This window comes from Rhinolophus sinicus, linkage group LG11, assembly GCF_036562045.2.
Source record: "Rhinolophus sinicus isolate RSC01 linkage group LG11, ASM3656204v1, whole genome shotgun sequence".
NCBI lineage: Eukaryota > Metazoa > Chordata > Mammalia > Chiroptera > Rhinolophidae > Rhinolophus > Rhinolophus sinicus.
In genome coordinates, this window is record NC_133760.1 from 51697795 (window position 1) to 51723354 (window position 25560).

Consider the following 25560-nt stretch of genomic DNA (forward strand, 5'->3'; position numbering starts at 1 on the left):
TTCTGTTACGTGCAGCCTCTCACATCCTGAGTGACAAAAGCCAAATACAACATCTTTCATAAACACAGTGGCAGGAAATCGGCAGAACAATTAACTTTTCCTTTAAAGGATGAAGAAACTCAGGTTTACAGAGGGAAAAGTGAATTATCCAAAGTAACACTTGTCAATAAACAACTCAAGACATGAACCACTTTTTCTGTCTTGGTTTATAAAGTGCTTTTTCTACGACCCCACTGCCCCTGCCGCTGAGCACCCTGTCCTGGGGTGGGCCCAGCCCCAAAGTCTGACACTGCCCACCAGGTTCTCTGGTGACCAGGGTCATTCACTTAAGGACTTCCATCACTTCATAGGTAGAAAGGATAATAAATCACCAACCAATTCCCTCTAGCAAATGTAGAATTATTTTAAGACTGTTAGTGAGCTGTGAACCTTTAGTAGTAATATAATTCTACCCTTGGAAAGAAAAGGCTACCTTAATCCTTTCAAATAATTGCTGTTTTGCTTTTCTTTATATCCCTTAAAAAACCCAAGGTAAGAAATTATCTTTCTCTTTCATGTAATTCTTACACAAATTGTACTCTCACTTTTTTGCATCTCTTGTTAATTACATGATGTTATCTGTATTAATCCTATTCAGAAAGAATTGATAACTTACAAAAAAGAAAGATGAAAACTTTGCATAAATCGCTTAGCACAGTTAATCGTATAATGCAAAGAATAAAGAGGCCCTAACAGCTATTATATGACTTATCAGCTTCCCTAAAAGGGTCAGTTGGTATATTTTAATAAGACTAATTAAATACCTTAACAACGTCATTGAAACTTCACGAATCTTTCAATAAATTACAACCTTCTGCTACATGTTTTCATTTCTTAATCTCACTTAAAATGCAAAGAACTATGTAAGAAAGGCTTCTCAGCTAATTCTAAATAAATGGGTTAAATAAAAAGATGAAAGACCACCAGTGACCCGACAATTAAAATTATAGTCCTCTGTTAATCCTCTTATTTCAGTAGTTTCCATAGATTTCTTTTTCTTTCAGGTTGCGTGCCTTGTCCATTTTCCTAGAAGGTACTTTTATATTTACAGATGCATTGTAAACACTTCCAAGAAGCATTTACCCAGTGCCAAGCACCAGGTTTCATGGGGTGGGGGAGGGGGGCACCACACAGACTTGAACACACTGACATAAAGATAACGCCAGCACTGATACTAGAGCACGCACTCCACGTTATAACCTCTTCTTTTTAGTACGAAACAGTGCAATTTCACAAAATGAAAAACCCTTTATTCCTGCACCTCAGCCCGCCCCCAACCAGCCTACCCAATGGCAGGCCCGTCCACAGCAAACTTTTCCATGGAACACTTAGTGATGTCACAATCTTATACAGTTACGGTCCACCTTCCCAGACGGCATTCCTTTCCAATTTGTGAGGGACACGCTGATGTCTAGAGGGAGAAAAGGTACAGTGTGCTGAAGAGACAGAATGCCTTCGTTCCTGCTGCACCACGTCAGGTGAACTTAGGCCATTTAATCTTTCCAAGACTCAGTTGCACCATCTGTACAATGGAAAAAATGACACCTGCCCATGCCGAACACAAGTCCTGAGCAAAATTTGGTAGTCAGTAATCACTCAGTAACTTTTCTCATTGCCACTGACCTTCAGCACTTTCTGCTCTAGGAGAACTGGACTTCATCATTCAAAAAAGGGCTGATTAAAAAAAGAAAGCCGCAGTATCTGCTATCAACCGAAAGCACCCAGTCGATTTGTTTTACAGCTCTCATCTGGGGAGACACCTACCACACAATCCACACTCCCACTCCTAGCTACTTACTACCATGTGCAGAAAAACGCTTACAGAAACTTGCTTCCAGCAACTGATTCGTCACAGCCAGAGACTAGCAGCAACCCAAGCGTCTTGCTGGGGAATGGGCCAACTGTGGCACCCCACACATGGAATAACACTTAGCAATAAAAAGCACACAGCCCTGCTAGGTGCAGCCAGTGGATCAGTGGATCCCAAGCGCTAGCACCACGCTAAGCAAAAGAAGCCAGACTCCAAGCCAAGCATGTCATGTGCTCCATGTACACATACGATAGGATTCGAGGGCTAGAAACAGGTCCGGGGTTGCCAGGGGCTGGAGTGGGGAGAGGGGCTGACAACAAGGGGGCAGTCCGCCGAAGTCTTCTGGGGTGACAGCACTATTCCCTATCTTAATTGTGGTGTTCACACAACTGTATGCACTCATTAAAATTCAGACTTGTACATCAAAAAGACTAAATTTTTAAAATTTAAAAAAAAAAATCTAATCTTTTGGAAGAAGTGCTTTCAGGTACTTTATAATAAAATAGGGTCTTTTTTAAAGTTTATCTTAAAAATATATCTAAATAGAACAATGGGTCTTCAAAGACTCCTGGTAAAATAAATATATATTTTTTTAAACTGGGGTGCTTGGCAGGACACATCACTAGAAACAGGCACAGACATTCCTGGCACAGATAAGAGTTCTAAGACTTTGAAACTGCGCTACTGTCAGCATTTCACAGGCTGAATTATTAAATTACAGATGGGCAAATTCAGCTCAACGTTTAAGCCTACTACACACAACACTACATACCTGGGGCGGGGGGGCGGTTGTGAAAGGCTTTCATTTCAATGTGACAGTTACTTAGCCGAACATTAAACTTTTAAAATAGTTTATCACACACTTTAAATGCAGTTTTAACAATGTGTCTGAATGGGTCAATTCCTGTACAAGAAACTGATTCTGTATGATTTCCATGAGTATTCACTGGCCTTTGAGTTCTTCATGTGGACCCCCACCCAGCCTGTCTCCACCCGACATTCAGATGTATGCTGACAGGACAGAAGTGGAGTGGGCGACCTCCATACTGGATAGCTCTTAGCACAGTGTTTAGCTGCTTCTGTTCCTGCTGCAGATGGCAATTCATTGATATGATTAAATTTGATGGTATGATAATGTATGGTAATCATGATTAACCAGAAACCCACTAGCAAAAGGAGGGTGTTGGGGATTATGTCACCTGCATTTTAAGCTGCATTCACTCCTTGCAAGCCTGACAATGTTTGACAGCTGGAAGGATCTCATCCCACACTCGCCTGTGACTACCCATAGATCTGATAAGAGAAATCCCGTCATTCCTTCTCAGCTGTAAGTGCTAGTAATTACAAAGCATTGCAGGAAGGTAGTTAAAACAGGAAGGTTCAAAGGGAAGACTTTTTTCCTAGATGGAATAGAGTGTGGATTCACATCTGCGAGGGCTGTAATCAGAAAGAAATGTAATTTGATGCAGCAGTCTCATCAAACATGATTTGCATGAAATGCCATGTAAAACACATCCAGGAACTGTCAATCACCACCACCTGGTCCCAGGCACCCCTTCCGTGGAAACACTGCAGCCAGGCTACCTGTGAGGCACGGAGAGCGCACAGCGGATGCAAATGCAAACCTCTGCCTAAGTAATAATGGAATCGCCAAGAAGACTAATTTAAACTTGAAAGCCTACTCTTTCTTAACATTCTTAGTTTTAATTTAAACAAAGATGACTAAGAAATTATTCAGCAGCCAAACTACTTAGTATTTAACTGGCTACCCTTGAAATACCAGCATTTATGCAGCATACCAATGGAAAATCAACGACTGAATAGGGTTTAAAATACCCTAGGTCAAGAATCTTTAAATGTGAGTGACTTGGGAGTTACTTACTCCTCTACTGAAAAACAGCAGTTGCACTGACACCGAAAACAAGTAAGGTCAGTGAAATCTCAAAGCAACATTTAAATTATTAATCAACATTCTGGTGTTGCTTTTTTAAGTGGGTAAACCTTAAAAACAATAAACATCTCTTTGAGGACAAATACATAAGGGATTTATATTAATGATCAAAACAGCAGGGAGAGACTTTGTGGAAAGAGAAACCTATTAGACTAACACACGTGTAAAAGGAAAAACATTTGGAATTAAACACAGAATTCACACAGACAGAGATAGAAGCTTGTCTGCAGAAGGTAAATTAGCCTCCCCACCCCCGCCCCCTACAATGAAACAAAAAAGAAACTGTTCTATTAAACTTCATTCAAAGGTCCTGACATGAAGGAAAAGTGAACCCAGGGTTAGAGGGTGGCTGATGCAAGAACAGACAGAAGCAAAGGCGCTGACGTGGAGGGAGCGACGGCCCCTCCCAGGAGGCCTGAGGACGATGCTTCCTGCCTGTGCCAATCAGCTTGCGTTAGGTATTCACTACGTAAATGAGAGAAATTTCCACTCGACAGATTAATATTCCGATATGAAAAGGAGCATGAAAAAGATTCATTCTGATATGCTATCGACTGAGATACATTTGTATTTCCAAAAAAAGATTCGTAATTCTGATTTAAAAAAACCAAAATCAAAATAGTCCTGGGAATAAAAGTTTGAGTGAGAAGAAACATTTTTGAGTTTAGCACTAACAGCCGTGTCCCTAACTAAAATTAAATACATGACTGATTTTTAGACGATAACCGAATTACAAAGCACTTCACTGACTTCCAGAACGAGGGAGGAGGGGGGACTCCCAACCCGACACCCCACCACCAACAGCCAAAGCAGTGCTGGCTCAGTGTCAGAGCTGAAGCAGCCTTTTCCAAAACTGATCAAAAATAGGACCCATTTCTTAAGTTTGACATTTACATCTTTGTTTTAAAAACGGTTTATTCAATTCTCTAAGTGAAATTCATTAACAAGAAAGTAAAAACTTTCGTTTTGCTACATCACGCATAGCCCAGAACATGGTCTTTTGCCCCAAGATTTGATTTTTTTAAACATGCTTTTCAACAATTCTATGAAAATAGTCTCATATTAGGTTGTCTAGAGTTCCCTGTGATTTTTATTTAAAGAACTGGAGGCATTGTCATTTAGCACAATTTCTTGGCATACTAGCTCGAAATTAAGAATTTCTCAAGTTTTCATAAAGTTGTCAAACAAAGTGGACTATTAAGAAAGTCTGACAGTGCTGGGGAAGAGAAGGGACACCTGACCATTAATACCAGCTGTATTTTAATCCTTCTAAAACCTGGAAATCTCCTGTACTTGTGTCCCACTGTCTGCCCTTTCTACTCTTCAGTCAGGTGACGAGAGCTGAATTCCTATAAACACGCAGGATATAATCCTACTGTACAAATTTACACCCGTATTTTTGAAAACAACAAAAAGTAAAAAATTAATATATACCCTTCTCTACCCATTTTACGCAGCTCCTCGTAGGTAGCAGGATAACCCAATAGAAAATTCCAGTGTACAATCACTCAACTACTATTTATCTGCACCATCTGTGCATGAGGCCCAAGGCCAGGGCAGCCCCCCACCCCCGGCCCAGGATGGCTGGGACGCTAGTTTACCTGCAGACAGGAGCCAGGCGCTCACAGAAAACGGGCAGGCAGTGTGAAGCTGCCCGCAGAACAGTAGCCCTCCGAGGAGCACTGGGCACTCACATGGGCACAGGCTGGGGCAGGCGGCATCACAGTGGACTCCGTTCGCTCTTGTCCAATACATTTCTGTAATCCCATCTTTTTGTGTGCCGTGAAGGTGCAGCTTCACACATACCCGCTGAGGAAGCTTACTGTGTATGTGCACACGCTCATTTCAAAAAGCAAGATTCAGTTTAGTGAATACTGCCTACCCCCGTCCCATTAGGAAGTGCCAGGACAGAGCCCACAGGGCACCCTGCCATCAGTAAGAAATCTCCAAGGGCTTTGGTTAAGCCACAACAACACTGCCTTCGCTATTTTTATAATTTTACTCAGGTGAAAACTGGCACAAGGACAAAAGCTGGGCTTCCTGTAACTCCGCCTGGTCCATTTGATGGCTTAGGGACTATGAGAGCGTTTGGCAGGAAGGAGGAACTCACTAAAGGCTCACGAAACTACGTTTCCATTAATAGCAACCAAGTTTACCTCAGTACTAGAAAAGGGAAAAAACAGCTTTACTCAGAAAGTCTGGCCTAAGTCAAACAACAGGAGATGACTTAGAATTAATCTTCCTTCCTAAAAATATTTTGATGCACTTTTAAAAAACGCAATACCTCTATTGTACTTTTTAAAACTAGATTCCCCATCTGATTATTTTCTCCAGCGGAGACTGATTATAGAAATACGAAGAGCACTGCATTCTCAAGAACCCAAGTTCACTGTAAGTTCAGCTAAAGACCAAGCATGTGAGGCTTAAAAGAGATACACGTTAAATAGTAAATAAACTGAAGAAAACATTTCTCAGATTATATCATCCACATGACTAATTTCTAGCTCAACTATTTCCTATCATCCTAACACACTTCCGAGCTCAAAAGCAAGAGAAAACATTAGGCGCTGCACAAACTCTGCCAAAAGCAGTTCAACAATATTCACCATCCTCGCACTGCCATGTAACTTATAAAGAAGTTCAATTTCTCATAAAGAATTTTCTTTCCTTATCCTCTTGTAATGTACTCAAGTATGAGGTTTGCTTCCTCTAGTATCAGATAGTTATATTTGCCAAATTAGAAAATGTAAGTTGATGAAAATTGCAAATAATTATTCTAATTTTATATTAGTAAACATGTTTTTACAATGTGTTTACATACAGCATTGCTTTGTTTTTCTTAAACTATGATCACTCTTTCACATCAAACTTTATCCCTATAAAACAAAACACGAAAAAAAGTCCAAAAATGATTTTAACACAGATGTTCACTTTCTAAAGTACTCAAAATGTTAGTGTTTTATAATAACTAGCAGTTAAACTACCTCACCAGAAGAAGTGTATGTAATGACAAAACACATACAAGCTTATCCTGGGGTAATGCAATTAATACATCTTAGCTATTTAGACGAGTGCTTCAAATAGGAAATTGTACTCAATAAGTATCACCTAATTTTTCAAAAATAACTAGTTTTTACAAGTTGGTAAGTAATTTAAAGAAAAATATTAGCTAATGTAAGGGAATGAAACCAGTAAGAACCAGTGTTAGAAATCATACCATAATTCATAAATAACTACAAATCAGGAAGTTTCTTTAAAAAACTCTGAACCTTAAACCCAACACTGACTATTTTTGAATAATCTTCTGACCATAACCTAGATCATTAAAACCCTTCTGCTAAATGCCGTGTAGAATAAATAAGATACCTACTGAAATGAAGGAGCACAGCTGCAGTCGAATAGGTCGTTTAGGTTTTCTGATCAGGTTATTTGACCGAAACCAAACTACATTTTCTTACATACAAATGATATTAAAATGTTATTGTCTGGTCCATTTTTGTCAACATTGTTTCGAAAAAGAACATGTTCTCACTGATTAATAAAAACATGGAAAAACTATAAATTGAACCAAAAACTCAAACAAAATTTACCTAAACAGATACAACTATTTAAGGGACATTTTTCTTCTAGTTAAGACATGTCAAGAATAAATAAAGTTATGGAAAGTACAGGAAAGTGTGTGGGTGGGGGGGGGGAGAATGTGTGTTTTCTTCTAAAGATATTTTAAAGAGAAAACCTTCATTTTAAAAGATAAAATTGATGGCTCAGTAAGACTTTTGAGGTTTGTTTTTTTTTAAACAAGTGTAGAGATCTCATCATGATTCCCTAGAATTTCATACACATACCCACACGTACACAAATACACATGTGCCCACCCACATGCACACACTGTAATAAAGCAAGGCCCTTCCTCACTTAACATAAGGCAACAATAAAATCAAAATTCATACTCTTTAAAATGAAGGGCATTTCCACTGATGATCCTGATTCAACAATTTTACAGTTAAACGAAATTAGTTCCATTCTCAGAAACCCACTGACCTTAAGCTTTTAACAAACATTTTCCACTGCAAAAATGATGGCCAATATTTACAAATCCTTAAACTTATATTCAGCTGGACCCACTTGTATTTGCTGCATTAATATTTCTTAGTAAATGTGTGCTCATTCCTCTCAGAGCAGAAGGAGCAGCTGCTACTCACTGGGAATCTCTGGGGTCCCACGGCAGGTCTCGGCTGGCTCGGGACAGGCAGCAAGGGCCCTGTAGAAAGACACGTCTCATTACAAACACGCTTTTCTGCACACCCAAACCCACCGGACAAGGAACACAACATACGAAGCTTACTACAAAATACATCTGATGTGCACAATCTATAAACTATATTCACTTTACACTTGAGTGTTGAATATTTACAATTCCACAAAGGAAAATGGGAGAGTAGAACTTTCGTCTTCATACAATAGCACAAGCAGAAGCTTAAATTTCAACAGTGAATTCCTATTTAGAATTAAAGTATTTTGCAACAGAAGAAGATATTATTCCTCTGAAATAAAAAACCTGTTTTTCATATCCACATCCAGGTTATCCAGGCTATCAATCCTACTTATTATTTTCCTGTGACAACCAAATACAAATTTAAATCTAAAGCCTCTAGAATCACGAGCGTGAGAAGGAAGGCAGGAGAAAAGTGGGACAGGCAGAGAAAGGAAAACACACAAGCCTGTGGTGTTGTTACAAAGAACAGGCTGCCACGCCAAGACTCTGTTTTTGTTTTGTTTTGAAACAAGCAGAATTCTCATCGATCTACCAGAAAAACAAGGCATCAAATAATTTTAAAACAGACATTTTATAATATGGAAGAAGGCAGAGCTTAGCTTGACATCCTGGGGCTAAATCAGTCATGTTTAAGCTATTAAAACTTATGTGATATACTGCTCTTGATTTTAGAGAAACAAAAATTCCCCCCTGAGGGGTGACTGCCGAAAGGTGGCATGCTGTATCTTCACTGAAATGTGCTGCCGGATGGAGCTAGTAAGCGCTCAGTGTCAGGTGTTCCGGGCTGACACGTGGCCCCTCCCCAAGTTCACACACTGAAGTCCTAACCCCAGGAGCTCAGAACACGACTGTATTTGGAGGGAGGGCCTTGACAGTGGACCTGACTGGTGTCCTTGGAAGACAAGGTTAAGACATAGACATGCCCTGGGAATGACCAAGTGAGGACAGAGCGAGAATGATAATATAACTTACAAATCAGAAATATAGTAGTATTATACAATATTACTACATAATATAAATTATATAATAATACTATATAAGTTATATAATATTAAAAACATAACATATTTTTAATTTAAGGAGTTTCTGGTAAATGAGAAATACAGAAATCACACAGCTTAAAAGCCAATCAAAATTACTTGAAAGATAGGGTGCTGAGATAACCTATTTTTTAATCTATGATTACTCAAGGAATTCTGTCCACTGAGCCTTGTGACTACATCACACGTCCACAGGTCCAACTTTGATAACAGAGTGCATGGCCTGTGTGGCTGCTTGGTCAAAAGCAAAGTGGGACTCAAAGAAACTACTCTGATAAAATTTTTTGAAAGGCATAAGTCCATCCTTCTCTTGAGAGTCTAAACCAATGAGTCAGAATTTCAAAATGAGCGTCGGTCAATTTACAAGACTTTATATATACAGAATAGGATCCAGCCCCTAAGCCCACACAGCAAGCTAACAGGCACTGGGGTACATTGATTATACACCTGAAGCAAAACACTAGGCTGTGAAGCAGAGAAAGAAAAAACCAGAGTATCTCTGACCTCAAAAGATTTATCATGAAAGTGAGAAAACAGAAACTACATGTTGAACAATGTAAAGACAGCATTTTTAAAACTAAGCACAAAATATAAAATACCCAGATGTTCAACAATACATACCACTGATTTTTAAACTTGGGGTTTAAACATCAATTCCTGTCAAATAATTCCAGTATAATGAAAGGTAACAATGATAAAACTCTCTTGAACTGGGGGGAGGGAGAGCAAGAAATCTAGGCGAGATCTCCGCAAAGGACTCCCATTATAGTTAAGATTCCTCACACAGAAGCTTTGATTGTTGGCACTGTTTAAAAATAAACTATAAAAAGCAACAAGAGAAAGAAGAGAGAAAGACTCAAAGTTGCCCAGAGAGCGTGAGAACAGGAGTGAGGGGGCTGAGCAGAGCTCGCCCACCGAGACTGCCTGGGCCGAGTGGTCCAGCGGGTCACAGGCAGGAGGGCACTTCTACCCGTCTGCCTCCCTCTCCACTGTGCCCAGGAGAGAGCTTCCAATGTGATCTGCTAATAGATCATTCCAGCTGATGCTTGAACTCTGACTATTTGATCTTTAATATTTTTATCTTCTGTTGTCTGATGTAGTTAATGAATGGACTAGATTAAATTTTCAATTCATTGCAATACTTGTAAAAGTGAAAATCTGAAGAACAAGTTAAATTTCCATCAAAACTGGTTCAGTATCATATGATGGGACACTCTTCATCCTCGCAATAAAATACACGCCACCAGGAGAAGACGGGACTCCCTGAGTTTTACGAAGCGATTCCCCCAGACCTGCAGCACGGGGACAGCTAGGCACTCAGCCTCTGAAGAGAACTGTGCTCTCTACCTCAGCTCCTTTGCTTCCTACTGAATGAACCAGGGCTGCGGAGTGCTGGTGCGTGTGCCCAGCAGGGACAATGTGCTGTTGCATCAGCACATCTCAGGATCAAAGGTGTGTCAGCGAAGGAGCGGGGCAGGCACTAGGGCACCAGCTCCTGACGGGAAGCCATTTCGCTGGTCCTAGCAGCGCAAGAGCTGCTGCCCGGAAGCCGCTGGCTGGCTCTGCTCACTGAAGGCTGCTGAGCTGTGGCTGCCAGGCCTGCATTCTACACCTGGGAGGCTGCTCACTGCCCAGGCACACTACTGCCACGCCTGAAGGGTACCTTGGGGTTTCCTCAGAGCTTCCCTGTCGGTGTTCTGATGCCATTTTGTTTTTATTATTTGCTGAAAGCTGTGCACCTTACCGACTGCCAGTTTACAAGGAAATACACAACAACAGATGCTGCCAACGAAGACCGTCACAGCACATCCGATTGGCTGCAGCTGCACGGGTGGGAGGCCACTGTGAGGGCTGCTCCAGGCGCCATGCTTCCCCGCGGGCTCACGAGGACCACAGTCCCAGCAGGCATCCCAAATGCCTCAGCTGCCCTCTAAGCTCAGCACTTTGCACACAATCAGAAAACAAAACAGCATCTTTACGGGCCTGGCCCTCTCGGCCAGCACAGCACACGTGTGCGTGGGTGGGGGAGGCAGAGGGCAGCCAGGCCACCCGCACACACTGGACGGACCTTGAGCACCACGTGGCCACTGGGACTTGACACCAGCAAAGGAGACACGTACCTTGCACGGGCGTCACCACTGCCCCTTTGAAGTGGGGGTTGATGTGTATGTTCTTGGGCTGCTGCGGGGCCCCGGGAGGAGGGGTCATCAGCACCCTCGGGGCGTCCATCTGGGGCGGCATGTGCGCCCCCTGGGGAGGGGGGGGGTGGTGTGCAGGCTGCAGAGGCAGCAGAGGCTGCAGGGGCTGCTGCTGGAACAGGCTCCTGATTGGCTGCTGCTGCGGCGGCGGCGGCGGCGGCTGAGACTGCGGCGGGGGAATCAACCGCGGCGAGTGCGTCTGAAACCGCAAAAGACAAACGCACAGCGGTCAGATTCAGAACATGGACACTGACAAAACTGCTAAGCAACCGTAACCCGCATGAGGCAGACAGAGAACTGGCTGCTCCCTTGGCCTGGTCCCCGGGGCTCCCGCCCGGCTCCCAGGTGTCAGTCCCAGGGCGAGAGGGGCGCCCTGGCAGCCCCCAAACGCCTGGCATGGGTTCCAAAGGAAACCACCTCAGCCTGGCCAACAACCCGGCCAGGGAGCAGAGCACCGCGCTGGGGACAGGACACAGCTGCCCCGGGCTGTGGCTGACAGCCAGGTCTGCTGCTAACTCCCCAGGGAGGAGGGGATGGGGAGACGCTGCTGAGAGGTGGCGCCTGACCTGGGAAGGAAGGCCAGAAAGAGATGTACCAGGCAGGGAGTACGGGAGGCGGGCGGACACACCTGCCGGGGACACCAGATGGAGGGAGGCGAGGGTGTGGAGAGCACACCCCCAAAGCAGCCAAGGCCCCTGAGGCTGCTTTGAGCACCCAAGGTCAGTATCAAGGAACTGCCTGCCTGCCCACAATCCTGTGAGCTGGGCCCTCACCGTCCTCCTCCTAACACCACGGCTGCAAGTGGACTTGAGGACCTGACGGCCCAAGTCCTGCTGGTGACCCATCAAACTGGCCCGAGAGGTGGTGGGAAACTACTGACTGTTTGCCCTGGGATGACGCCCAGTCACGGAGGCTCCTGAACCCCAGTGAAGATCTGTTACTGCGCCACGTGGACGTGCACAGTGAGGAGTCCCTCACACAGCTGGCCTGGCGGGCAGCCTATCGCCAACCGTGAGCGATGGACGAGGGAAAAGGAGATGCAAGCAGACCAGCCACGTCACGGGCTAAGGCAAGAGGTGAGTGGGAGCAACGGCCACGGTCTGAGGAAAAGCAGTATGGACGAGTCGTGAAACAGAGTTCTGAGACCTGGCTGGCTTCCTACCCCCTCTCCACAGGGAGCACTGCACAGCACCGGCACCACCCGCAGCCACACATGCTCCCAGGACCCAGTGTCCGCCCTCTAACTCACGCCATGTGCAGGTCGCACGTGGGCACATGAGGAAGGGCCTCGGGTGCCTTCCTCACCAGGCCGCCTGCGGACAGCACAGCGGATATAGGGCCAGGGCCAGCTGAGCTGAACCTGAACAGAACGAGAGCGGGCACGCCGCAGGCCATGCACCCAGGAGCAGCAGGGGCTCGAGGCACCTGGGTCTGAGCAGGCGGAGTTTAGGGCCTGTGAGACACGCGTGTGCAGAGCCACAGGGCAGCTGACACATTCTGCGCTGGCGAGAGGTCAGGGCTAGAGACTCAGACACGCAGGGAGACAGCAGATGGTGGAAAGGACAAGTGAGAACGCCAACGAAAAGGAGGCCGGAGGACAAAGCCCAGAGAACAATGCAGCGGCCGCAAAGGGGGAGTGAGAAGGGGCACCGCCAAGAGAGAGCACGCCCCCAACCTCAGCCCCCAAATAAGACAGGCTCAAGAGGGAGGACTCATGGGTGATGCCCAAGGCCCCAGAGTGTGGTCCAACAGGAAAGGACAGAGGTGAGGCAGTGATCCCAAGAGCACACTCCAGAGAGGGGAAGACCAGGGCCCAGACCGAGGGGAAAAGGGACAGAAGCAGAGACGTGAGCAAAGAACAGCCTTTCCAGAACTCAGGGGGTGAAGAGTGGGAGACAGACGGCTCAGGGTGGAGAGGGACCAGGACCAAGGGCGTTTGTCACTTGAGGGAGACGCAGGTGGGAGCGAGGTTAAGTGCGTGTCAGACAGTTTGGATCTTTTCAGTAAACCACAATTTGAAACTACCACTGACTAGCGAGGACGAGCACAGCACTTCCAGCCCTAAGCCCTACTGGGCTGAGTCAGGTCAGTTGAGGGTTCCGCCCAGCTCATGGTGAGCTCCGGAGCACCCACGAGGAGAACCCCAGGATCCGGCCCCAGTCGGGGGGGCCTCAGGGCAGCGCAGTGTCCGGTAACACCCCGGCGCTCGCACAAGCTCTCGGGTCAGCCTCTCTGAGGAGGCAGGCTGGCACAAACCACCTCTTTGTGGGGAAGAAAACGGGAGCTCAGCTATGTCTGCACAAACAGGGCTCCTGGGTGGTGGTTTTCCCCCAAGAGGGCCAAAATAACTGACCTGGCCACTCAACATAGGGAAAGTGGAGGCTGGGGCCAGGGATTGGACTGGAGGTTAGAAGAAACCAAAGGTCCAGCCTTTGTGAGACTAGGGAAGCTGAAGAGCAGCTGCACGAACAAGCGGCCGACTCCTGCACACTGTCACCAAACCCCACCTGTCCTGGCCTTCACAGCACAGCTGGGATTCTCATGCGTGGAGAGTAAGGCATCTTTTCTACTTTCCGATTTCACAAACGAATGCCTCCTAAAATATAACCTAGCTACACAGAGGCAAAGTAGTTTGTCCCTAAATTCGGATAAAAATGTAGGAAGGACTTGCGGCAGACACAGTGGACTCATATTTCTATTAAATAAATTTGTCCTTGAAGGTTGACTTCTGAAGGAAAAAGCATAAAATCTTAACAAGAACAACGAAAAAATCACTACAATTCTTGTTTTTGCTTCTGAGATGTCTCATTTTTCAAATATAGGGAAATTAAAATTAGGTCAAAATTATAATACATGATTAATCCCTTAAATATGAAAAAATCTGATGGATAAGATAACTCACATTTTTATGGATAGAATATGAGTTACTCTAAGAGAAACTGCTGTATTTAAGGAAAAAACTGGTAAACAGTATACAGGAAAAAATGTTTTTGTAAAATAAACAATTATTGCCTAGATTCTGTACGTAACAAATTCCCTTATTTTAAGTGGGGTGCGCTTGAGAGAAGCACTTCTCCACAAGCACAAGAGAAAAGCAAGGCCCATCTGTGGCTCCTATCGCTGTGGAAGCAGGTCTCTTAGTACTATTTTGTTCACAAGCAGTTGTGTACAGAATGATTTTTTTAACACCTGAATACCAGAGAACAGAATTTATAAGGCCATGGGATGAAATCATATTATAGACTATAAAGAAACTGTAGCCGTTATTCCTATTACTGAACTTTCGTTTCGGACTTGGCGATACACACAAGATGCAACACCCACAAAAGCTTATTCCATTTGTGCTCGTTTCTCCCAGTAGAACTGTAAGCATTACCACGACAGGAGGCTGCGTGGGGAGCAGCGCGGGCCTGTGGTCCTTCATCCGGCCCCGCTCACTGTTCTCTCTCCTCTGGTCCCCCATTCCACGGCACATGAGGGCGCCTCCTCTCCGCCCACCACGCCGGGAACCGTAGCGCCCCTGCTTATGCTGTCGTTCTCTTTCTTCAAATTCAAGCAACGCAGCTTTGGCCTCCGCTGACAGCTCTATGTGAAAAGATGCAGACATGTTAGAACCAGTCAAAGAGCCTGAACGAGACGTACAGGGAGAAAACGGAGAAGAAATACATGACAATTCATCTGCCCAAGTTCATGGCTAAAAGGAACATCCTTATGAGGACAACCTTTATCTGAGCCACTACTTCATTTTCACTGCCATGCAGTTTTCGTTAGCTGCTCTGCAGCTTGAATTAATCATTCAATTTTAGGAATGAACTTTTTAAATAAAATGCATTTAACTTGGGGAAGAAAAAGAAACACGTAACAATGAAATTCTGGGAACAGCCTCATCCACTATAAATAACTAACTAGCAGGACACAATCGAACGCCCATTCACTAGTGAGACCTGTTGAATGAAGGCACGCTTTCCTCTTGCGGTAAAACCCAAGTGTCTCCTGCGTAAGTAAACCTGCAAGTGCTTTCATCTGAGACCCTGCAATGTGCTAAGAAGAAGGGGCTGAAGTCGCAGGTAAACCACAGCCCTTGAACTGCTGGGCGTTTGCAATCGCTTTCTCTTTCACTGACAGCAGATGACATCGCTCAGGACCTGTCCCACCAGTCCTACAATTGTCTTAGTCAAACAGATGATTAATGCACAGTGGCACACAGACCCCAAAAAACATATAAAACAAATTCCTGACTCTTCTGATTTTAAAACAAAACTATTAATGAAATCAAATCGAGTTAATTTCACAAAGAATAGAAAACCCATTTACTACAACTATAGTTCCCCATTTCCAGATTTATGTATAAGAAAACACTACAGTTCATTCTGTGAGGACTTGTATGTATGCAGTCGGACGTGGAAGCCTGAATATCAAAGGAGAGCAAAGCCACACAAGAAACCCATTGATGCCAACATTTGTGGGGCAGCTCATAGGTGCTCGCCTGTCCAATGCTTCAGGGACACAAAAAACATGGACGCGGGCCCTAATAAACTTCAGTTGGCACATTATTCTAAATTCTTTAAAGAAAAAAAGGTGACATTCAAATATGGTGTCTTTATTTAAAAATAGTATCTATTGTGACAACACGTCTCACATAAATAAATGCATACATTCTAGATTTCATGGAATCCGTAAGCACGCCTACGCCATCTTCCACAGCGACATTCTAAACGTTACCGGTTTATCTCCTACCTCGGATTCCATAATCATTCCAAACTCTTCCAAAATCTCTAAGCCACATTGCATTTTCTTTAAATTGTTTCTATGGTATTCCCCTTCCCTTCAAATGAATCTAGACCCCATTTGAAAGAAAATTTAATCTCTTCTTAACAAGCACAGACTTTTAGTCTAATCTTGACTACATGATTGGTTCACATACACATTTTATGTGGTGAATCAGCAATTATTTTTCTAGTGGTTCTAAGTGTCAAGATTAATTTCACTATCCCCAGTAATAAAATGGTTTCAAATGACATCTTTAATCAGCAAGTAAAAATGCTTTCCTCCAATTGAGACAAGCTGTCACAAGAGGTCACCAAAATATGACAGGATGGAAATTACATTTGTAACTTCAACTGAAATGTTAATTTCCCTTTAAGTGTTTTCTGAACAATGTCCAGATTTTGAAGTAAAGAGATATAGCTTAATGTAACAAAGTTTTACACTGTATTGTGCCTTTCTAAAATGTGCTTAAGAAAAACAGATTTACATACAAATAATTTTACAATAGTTGTACTAATACATATTTATAGAACACACAGTTTATTAGGCAAAATAAAAATAGCAAACGATAGTCTGGAGGGTTTTTTCTTTACAAGATAATTGAATCAAGAAACCTGCAAAAGCTTCAAGTCCAAGGACCACTGTGTAGACTTAGAACAGCAGTCTTACGGCCGGCACTAGCGATCTTAGACTGCTTATGACTAGATGAAAACATTTTTCCCACAGATCCTATGCCTTAAACAAAATTAACTAAGGGTATTATTAAAGAGAACGTTATGTGGCCATCACAGCAATATTCCTTAAGCTAAAGCAACAAAACCATTTAACATAATACACGTGCCAATGAAACAATATTGCAAAACCTAGATGCCTACTCACAGGTAATGAAAACAAGCCTAATGAAATAAATGTGGTCTCACTCGCTGCTTGTACTGCTTTCCCAGAGGACTGAGGTCTGCCCCAGGGCAAGAGAACTGGCAGCTCTGAACTTCAGAGCTGACTTTAGGGAGACTGGTCAGTGACACCCACTTCTTAGAGATAGCTTTTGACATTTCCACTCAAACTAAATCATTCCCTTACACACGTTTCAGAAATCTTCCCAACTGCATTCCGTGAGAAAAGCCCTCACGCCCTACAGCATCCTTGAGGTGTAATGGACAAATTTCTCTCCTAACTATGGAGTTTTGTACCATATTTGGGAAAACTGAGAAACAGACACATTTTCTGTAAGGTTTAACTCCCAGATCCTGGTTGAGGAAAAAGCTCACTACTTAAGATCTTAACCTAGTTGAGAGCCCAAAACTCTACTTCTAACCCAATCTGAATTCAAAATACAAACCTTTGTATTAGTCTCCGTAACTGTCGAGACTGTCACATATATGGACTTACTGTTCTTCATTTAAGGATGACATCACGTATTTGAATGTGAGAAGTAAGTGACCCAAACGCCCTGCTAGATTCTGAAGAGGACACACTATCCCATTTGCAGAGTAACAGCCCAGAGACAGGGGCACCTGAACATTATTTCACTCTTTTTAAAGAGAGAAGTGTTCTCAACATTAATCAATGATTTAACCAAATAATTGTTTTTATTTGTATGCAAAATGCTAAAAGACATTTGTCAAAAATCTGTATCATGAGACGATCTAGCAAGGTATTCTGAATCCCTTACAAAGCATAGGTAAACAGCATTATACAAACCAATAAATGAAAAGTTATTCTATACAGAACCTGAAACTAACATTTCTATCACTATGAGCACACATATAAAATGAAAATTTAAAAATTATGTAAATTTCTAGCTTACCAAATACTGCAGCAGCCTCTCTTTCTCAATAAATACTTTTCTACATATAAAACTAACCTGTTGTTCAGGTGAGGGGAGTAAGTATTAAAGTAATAAGGGAACTCACTGTTGTAGGAAACCAATCGTCAAACGGACAGAAAAATCCTTTATGTACTGGGAATAATCCTAACTTTCCAGTTACTAGAAAATGCACGTTTCCAAACACGAAGCTTCCTCAGGTTAGGGCTCACAAACAGCCGAGAAAGGTACTTTAAGCCCCATTTTCATCTGCCCTGGTATCTAACCAAATCATCACATTCTGCACAAATGCATTCAAGTCCTCTTTTTTTTGATGTTTACACAATGGTAAATGGTCAAACTGTTTATGCTTAAGCCACTCTGTCTCTAAGGACCTCAGGCCCCCCTCACCCCCACATTTAACGGGGCCCACCTGCCCACCACTAGCCCCTCCCAGCCTGGCATCTCAGGATGACACGACTGCAAAGCTGCCAGAGGGCTTAAGAGGAGACCCTACACAGGCTCTGTAATGAAGGCAGCACACGTGACTCGGCAAAGGATAAGATGGAGCAAAGGTCCTAAAAGAAAGAGATGTAAGAATGAAACACAAATCACAAACACAGGAAGCTAGACATTTCACTACTGTCAATGCTCGGGTCAAGGTAGTGGACAGAGATAAGATGACCCCAGCTGAGGACCAGGGGGTGGGCAGAGGCAGAAGCATTAAGGGTCAGGGGAGGGTGACCCACGAAACCCACCATGGCCTACAGGGAGCCGGCTGCCGAGGGAAAGCTCCCCCATTAGTGGCGACTGGCGAGTGATCGGCCCTCCTTAGAACTCCAGGTATCCCAGTTAGGATTCGACACATCAGGCGCCCCAGTTCCTCTAACAAAGCCATGCCCAGCTACCAAAGCAGCAGGAAGGTGACGAGGCCCTGTGCCACCTCCCCACTAAGCCGCTGCCCACTGCCCTCTGGTGTTCCGCCGGGGCACATTCTGTGCCTAGCCCGTTACCCCAGCCTAGGACTGAGCGCAGTGCTCCAGGAAGCCTCGGCAGTCTGCCTGCTGAAGGGCACTTTGTTACTTCCCATCCTCCCGTTTTAAGACCTTTGTTTCATCGCCTTCCACCCAAGGGCAACTTCAAATCCTCTTTTTTAGAACCTATGCTGTCCTGGTTCAGACCAACTTTACACCGTAACTTGAGAAAAGTCTAGGGACTTCCTGGGCCAAGAGGCAGAGGAGGAAGGAACTGGAGGAGGCAAAAGTGGAGAGCTGTAAGATTTCCCAACTCTCTCCATGGAGCTCACTTAGTAAAGGAACAGGATATGACTGGTTCACTACTGTTACCCTGTACATCTTGGGGGCTTAGTGTCCTCATGTAGAACTGCAGAATTCGTCTCTGCCACTTAGAGATACATGCTTAGGTTTCTAACGGAAAATAGCTACAAATAATGGCGTGAAGAAGTAACAGTTAGTAACTAAGTTTCTTGATTGTTATTTGTGTGAAGAAGTAACAGTTAGTAACTAAGTTTCTTGATTGTTATTTGCCCGGGACCAGAGAGCAGGGACCCCAGCCCTCTATCCTTCCGCCCACCTGGGAAGGCATCAGAAAGGCACCCCTCGGGCTCCACCCTCACCCTGTGAATCAGAGGAGCTGGCAGTGGGTCCAGGAATCTGGGTGTTACCAAGCCTGCTGGGTGACTCTGCTGCTCACTCATATCTGAGAACCTGCTTTATTCTCTGCAACGGATACTAGAAAACACCATGGGGGAGAAGAGGCCCACACTGAGAAAGACTCCCTCTGCCGAGCAGCAGCAGCCTGCTGTAGGCCTCTACGAGCAGGGTTTCCTCAGAATGACATTCGATTGACTGTGTCTATAAACAAGTCGCCCTCTCTCCTTAACAGAGATGCACGACACAGAAGAAGAAAACACAAAGATGGCTATAACGATGCTGACAGGTATAAAAAGTCGTCCGGTCCAGAATTAGCCCTGGCAACCTTGCTGGTCTCAGGAAGGGTCACAGGGTCAGATGGCCCTGTCCTATCCCCCACCACCTTCCCAGAGCCAGCCAGGAACTGCATGGTACACTGAGAGTAGGTCTAGGCCACAGACGCCAAAAGAAAAACTAGTTAAGAAATACAGGTATTTTATTCTAATATTTTGAATCCAGAAGACAGTCATTTTTATAGAATGACTGTCACAGAACCGTAACTCAGCTCTAACCTGACACAGACCATCCACCTCTGAATGGCATGCATGATAGTCTCCAACGGCAACCATTTTACCTCTGATTCATCATAACGGTACTATGGAGGGAGCTGCAATGGGAGTGAAGGCGGATGGAAGACAGGCAAAAAAAATTTACCCAAAGTTTCTGGAATGTTCCTTCTCTCTCTAGTTACATCTGAGAGCCTAATAATTGTTCCTTCTTTCCTTTCTGTTTTGAAACGTAATCGTCCAGATTCTTCATCATCATCATCTTCTTCATCTGATTCTTCTTTTACTTCCTTCTGCAGTTCCAAAGTTTCCATACCTCCCTACAGTGCAGCCACACAAAACAAAAAGGGAGGAAAAATGAGTTCATATTCACTCGAATTAAATATTGAAGAAAATTATCTATCTATCTATCTGTATCTATATGTCTATGTATCTATATATCTCTAGATAGAGCGATCCCTTAAGATGTAAAAGTACTGCAAAAATGTCCTGTTATCAGGCCACATGAGACATGAAACTGATTCCAGGAGAAAATAACCTCAGACATTAAAAACATAGCGCTAGAAGACGTTCAAACCCTGCATGTGCCTAACATACAAAGTCCTATGTACTGCTGTCACTCATACTTGTGAGAACAAAACGTGAGAATTCCAAAATGCCCTGAGGGCCTGGAGTCCGCTCCAGATTCTAGAAGAGTTCGATGTATTGATGAAACTAACACCCGAGTCTCATGAGCTCATCAGCACATAACCCACCTTGTCACTTACGTTAGAGGACAGCGTACTCCTTCCCATTACACAGGCTGGAGGTTTCCTGTGAGTCCTGACCCAGCTACTTTACTGTCACTGCCAGGCAAGTTTTATGGCCCACCTGCTGGAGGCCAACCTTCTTTTCAGCCTCAAACCTTCCCTCCGTCACTCTGCTCCCTTTGCACTCCAGGCCACTGTCTAGCACTGGCTCATCACTGCCTCTGGGTCAGACTACTGACACAGCAAAACCACTTTTTTCATCACTCACTTCTTCACACTAAAACCAGCTTTACCTTCTATCACTTGGCAGTTTAAGAATCAAACATAGTTCTACCCTGTCTCAGTCATTTCACTCCTAGTTAATACCAAGGGAAAAGGCACAACCACAAAAACGTGTAAAATAATTTGTAGAGTTACTTTATTCATAATAACAAAAAAACTGGAAACAGCCCAAATATGTATTATCAGGAGAATTAACAAATATGGTATATCCACAAAATGGAATGAACTACTGACATACACAAGTCTCAAAAACACTGTGTTGAGCAGAAGCAGCTAGAAACAGATATCACGCGATCTCATTACGCAGCATATGGTTACATTTACATGACGCTCTACAATAGAAGGACTAAGTGAAGGTGACAGAAATAAGAGCAGTGTTTGCCTCTGGGGAGTCAGGACCAGAAAGAAACACGAGGGAACTTCCTCGCGTAATGGATCTGTTTCCTCCTAATGGAGGCTGGTAACCCGGAGGTACCCGTGTGTCAAAACACTGACCTGAACACTTCACATCTGTGCCCGTCACTGAATGCAAATGTTATCACAATTTCAAAAGTAAATATTTAAATACTGCAAAGATTTTTAAAACTTCTCTCATCCCTTCCCCTATATGTGCCCCAACTATCTAAAAGAGCAAGCCTTTTAAACCATTTTTGAAGACAATGACATAACCACACTGATGTGGCCGTATAATTAGAAAGGCTGGGTTCTCAGTCTTTATAATTAGATCTTCCTAATTTGTTTTGAGCATAGTGATTTCTTTGTATTAACCAAGCAAGAACATTCGTTAAATAAAAGGAGCCACCTCAAATAGGCTTTTCAAAGGGAAATTACTTTTTAGCTCCATAATTCAGATACTCATACATCCTTAAGTACAGACCCTGGAATGAAGCCATCTGAAAACCGGCAGGATGCTCTCCACCTGTTTTAAGCCACCCGGAGCCAGGCGGCTGGGAGGCAAGATGGCGCCAGTGTTGCGGCCTCCTCAACACACTGCAGGCGTTTACGAAAATGGGTCAGAAACGAGGAAGACACCAAAACACAGGTGCTTGTGACAAATTAAAACTGTTACTCCTCCCTGAGGACTGTGTACTTTATTTAGACTTCTAAAAAAGGAGGCGGACAGCCTTCCCAAAGCACAGCCTGCAGAAGGTACTGAAAGGGCACACACTCCTCAAATGGCACCGTGCACACAAGTTCTCGCAGCGTCTTTCTGCCTGACTCCCAGTCAGGGTTCCCACTGTGAGGAAGGAACAAGCCGGCCCTCCACCCGCCTCCAACGACGGTTAATAAAAGTCCTGAGAGTGAACAGCATTACAAAGAATTTGCAGTTCACACACAAAGAAGCAAAATCAAGGTAAAAAGTAAATGGATGAGTGAATTTTTTAAAAATATTTTTAAACACTAAATTTAAAATTAAATTAGGGGACATACACCTTAAAAGAAAAAACAAAGAATTCACCTCCTAAAAAGTGGTGTAAAAACGATAAACTATTTCATCTGGATTAGAGTTTCTAACTTTCTGCTCTATAAACCGATTTATATTGAAAACAACCCCTAGGAAATTCCGTGTGAGAGTTATGGCAGCTAGAAGTCACAGGAGATAAACAGATGCAACCTAGTTCTGTGCCTTCCGGAATGAAGGGTCGAAATTATCACCACCCTGTACTTCCCTGTTGATAAAAATTATTTTGCTCATAGCTAAAATATGTTAAAATATGTGGTGTACAATGCATAAAATAATCCCACAATCTAAGGTCATCTCTATTCCCACTTTTGTCTTTATTCATCCAGATGGTTCTCTCTCTCTCTCTCTCTCTCTCTCTCTCTCTCACACACACACACACACACACACACACACACACACCCCAGATATGCAAAGCTCTGGGGGAACTTGAGGGGAAGAATCCTGTTACCTGGCTCTGCTCACGTACCACAGCACGAGCCCCTTTCCAGGTCCCACAGAGACGTGCCCGGTCCCCAGGCCCCGGTGAGGCTAGCCCTCCACTCGTCTAACCTCTGGAGAAGTCTACCCACCAACCCTTGGGGCAGGCACAGCTCTGGACACGCGCAGATGAACTCTTGGGGAACTCCGTCCAAGTGAAGTAAAGCAAGGACTTTCGGTAAGGCTCCTGAGACTCAAGAGCAGAGACGGGTCCTCGAGTTGCCCCTTCTGCAAGCCAGTAAGACGGCTGCCACTGTTTCGTGACACGAGGCCTCTGGTTAGAGACTAGCACACTTCATTACTTTCAACAACAGCAGCGGCATTTGGGGGCTCCGGGAGCTGGCCCCCGAGCCACCGGAAGAGGAGGCCTGGGTGACCCTGCACGGAGGGGGCCATGTCACACAGGAAGCCCGAGTTTAAGGAACCCGAGTCGCATGATGAGCAGGAAGCATGCCTTCCCCTTGCTCTGGAGGAAGGTACTGTGTCTTTCAAGGCTGTTTGTGTATCAAACATCCCTGCAAAGACAGCCAGGAACAAAGGGCAGGCAGCGCTTTGCTCACAGAACGTACAGTGGCACGACAGGCCCACGGGAACTGTGTCCCAGCAGTCAATACGTCCCGAATGGTCCCCCAACAGAATGAGACTATACCTGACCAATAATTTTGATTTTTGCCAAAATGAAGATAGGTTAAAATTCTCAATTTCAATTTTTATTTTATTGACTATATTCTACATACTTACTGGTCATTTGCTTATTTTGGGGTTACTTTTTAACTTTATTTACCCTTTCTATAGGAATGGTCATCTGTATTTACTAATTATACAATAGACTGAATATGTTAACTTTATATACTAAATATATTAATTCTTAGGCTCATATGTAAATACTTCCCTGTATCTGTCACTTATCTGACCTTGTTTACGGTGTTTTAAGGTATTTACACATGATCAGACAACTCTTTTCCTCATGGCTTCAAAGGACCTAATACTGAGAGGAGAACACCTGGTGCTCGGTTTTACTCCTTCTCTGTCACGCCCTCAATAATGCAAGTCCCAGTTTTAGGTGAGCACACCGAAACGTAACATGGTATCACCAGTTTCCCCTGTGAGCGCTGTAGCTGTGAGCCTAAGGCACAATACACGCAACGGTCATGGAGTGGTGCATGAGAACTCGGGGTGTCTTCAAAGGGCAGGATGGTCTCTTGTGCATTCCTGCTTGGATGGGGACCATGGTGACAGCGACAGCCATGTACTTGTACCACAGAGGTGTCGAAGAAGCCTGGGCACCCCACTACCTGGAGACCAAACCAGACCTGAAACGTCCTCTGGAATTTTGTGACACTAGTGAGACACTTCTACTGTTCAGGTGAGTTTTCGGTATTATCTGAATAATGGTCAAAATTAATTAACGTTAACGGATTTGAAATAATGACAGCATTCCTTTCAAAGCACTAACATATCAGATTTCAAAAGATTTCTACCTACGCCCCTATAAAAACACTTAAAATATTCTAACACTTACAGGGCAAACAACTATCTGAAAATCACAGCTCACCAGAACTCACTGCCCAAAAATTCTAAAAAGCTCCAGTTTTTACTACACTCCTATTTCAAAGAAGAGAGTTATCAACTTTTCACTAAAGAAAAAAATGCTCGTTTTAAATCTGGAAGAAAAACCACCCAGCAAACTTCTGAACCCTTTAAAAGGTGAGCGAACAGCTGGTTTCGGGAGCAAGCCGGACCCAGTCATCTCATCTGCAGCAACGCGGCCTCAGATGCCTGGGGAGCTCCTCACCCTAACAGCCGCTCAAGAGAAAACACCTTTTTCTCACACAGCTTTTGGGGAAAGCACTTTCCATCTTCTTGACTCATGCTTAGTGAGTGCAGCAAAGCTTTCCATGGCAGTTACTGACAGCAGAGGGCACGGGGCACAAAAACACAGGTGACCCACCCCCCCACGTGCTAACGAGCACAGAGCCCAGGGTGCTAACCCAGCTGCGAGGTTACCGACAGGCACTCTGCCCAGACTCCAGGTGCCCTGAGAAACAGCTCGTTACAGCCACACTAAGGAAAAGTCATCTTCCAAAGGAAGTGTGCCTATGCTGGCATAAAGCAGCTTGGCAGCAGTCCGGCGGTGGAGCCATGCCCAATGCGACCCATTCTCCCAGCACCAGAAGACACGGCAAGTACGGGCCACTCTACTCAACACTGGGGCATCACTGCCAACCGCAATGTTACAATCACTGGCCATCAGCCCCCGCCTTGAGTAAGAGGGGTGAATCCACGTCTGAATGAAAATGGAAGCGGTATGTCAGCAGCAGGAGACCCTCCACGGCACACGGGAGGAAGCAGGCAAGCTGGCTGCAGACGACACCTGGAGAAAGGGCTCCTGCAACACAACTAACTAGTAAGAAGATCTGGCCCCACCCAGGGCAGCTGAACTTCCAGCATGCTGGCCATGCGATGAAATGAACAGTAGAGGTC

The 25560-nt window shown here is 44.3% G+C and overlaps 1 protein-coding gene across 2 annotated transcripts in view; it reads right to left on the reverse strand.

The window, feature by feature from the left end:
- Positions 1–25560, reverse strand: part of RBM33 (RNA binding motif protein 33) — an 84050-nt gene that overhangs the window by 37715 nt on the left and 20775 nt on the right. For both annotated transcript variants that reach the window (XM_074315054.1, XM_074315053.1), the window contains exons 6-9: positions 20252–20423; positions 14691–14899; positions 11237–11513; positions 8003–8061 (exon numbers count right to left, since the gene is read on the reverse strand). In XM_074315054.1, coding sequence (XP_074171155.1) covers positions 8003–8061; positions 11237–11513; positions 14691–14899; positions 20252–20423 — 717 coding nt within the window. The remainder of the gene's footprint in view (positions 1–8002; positions 8062–11236; positions 11514–14690; positions 14900–20251; positions 20424–25560) is intronic.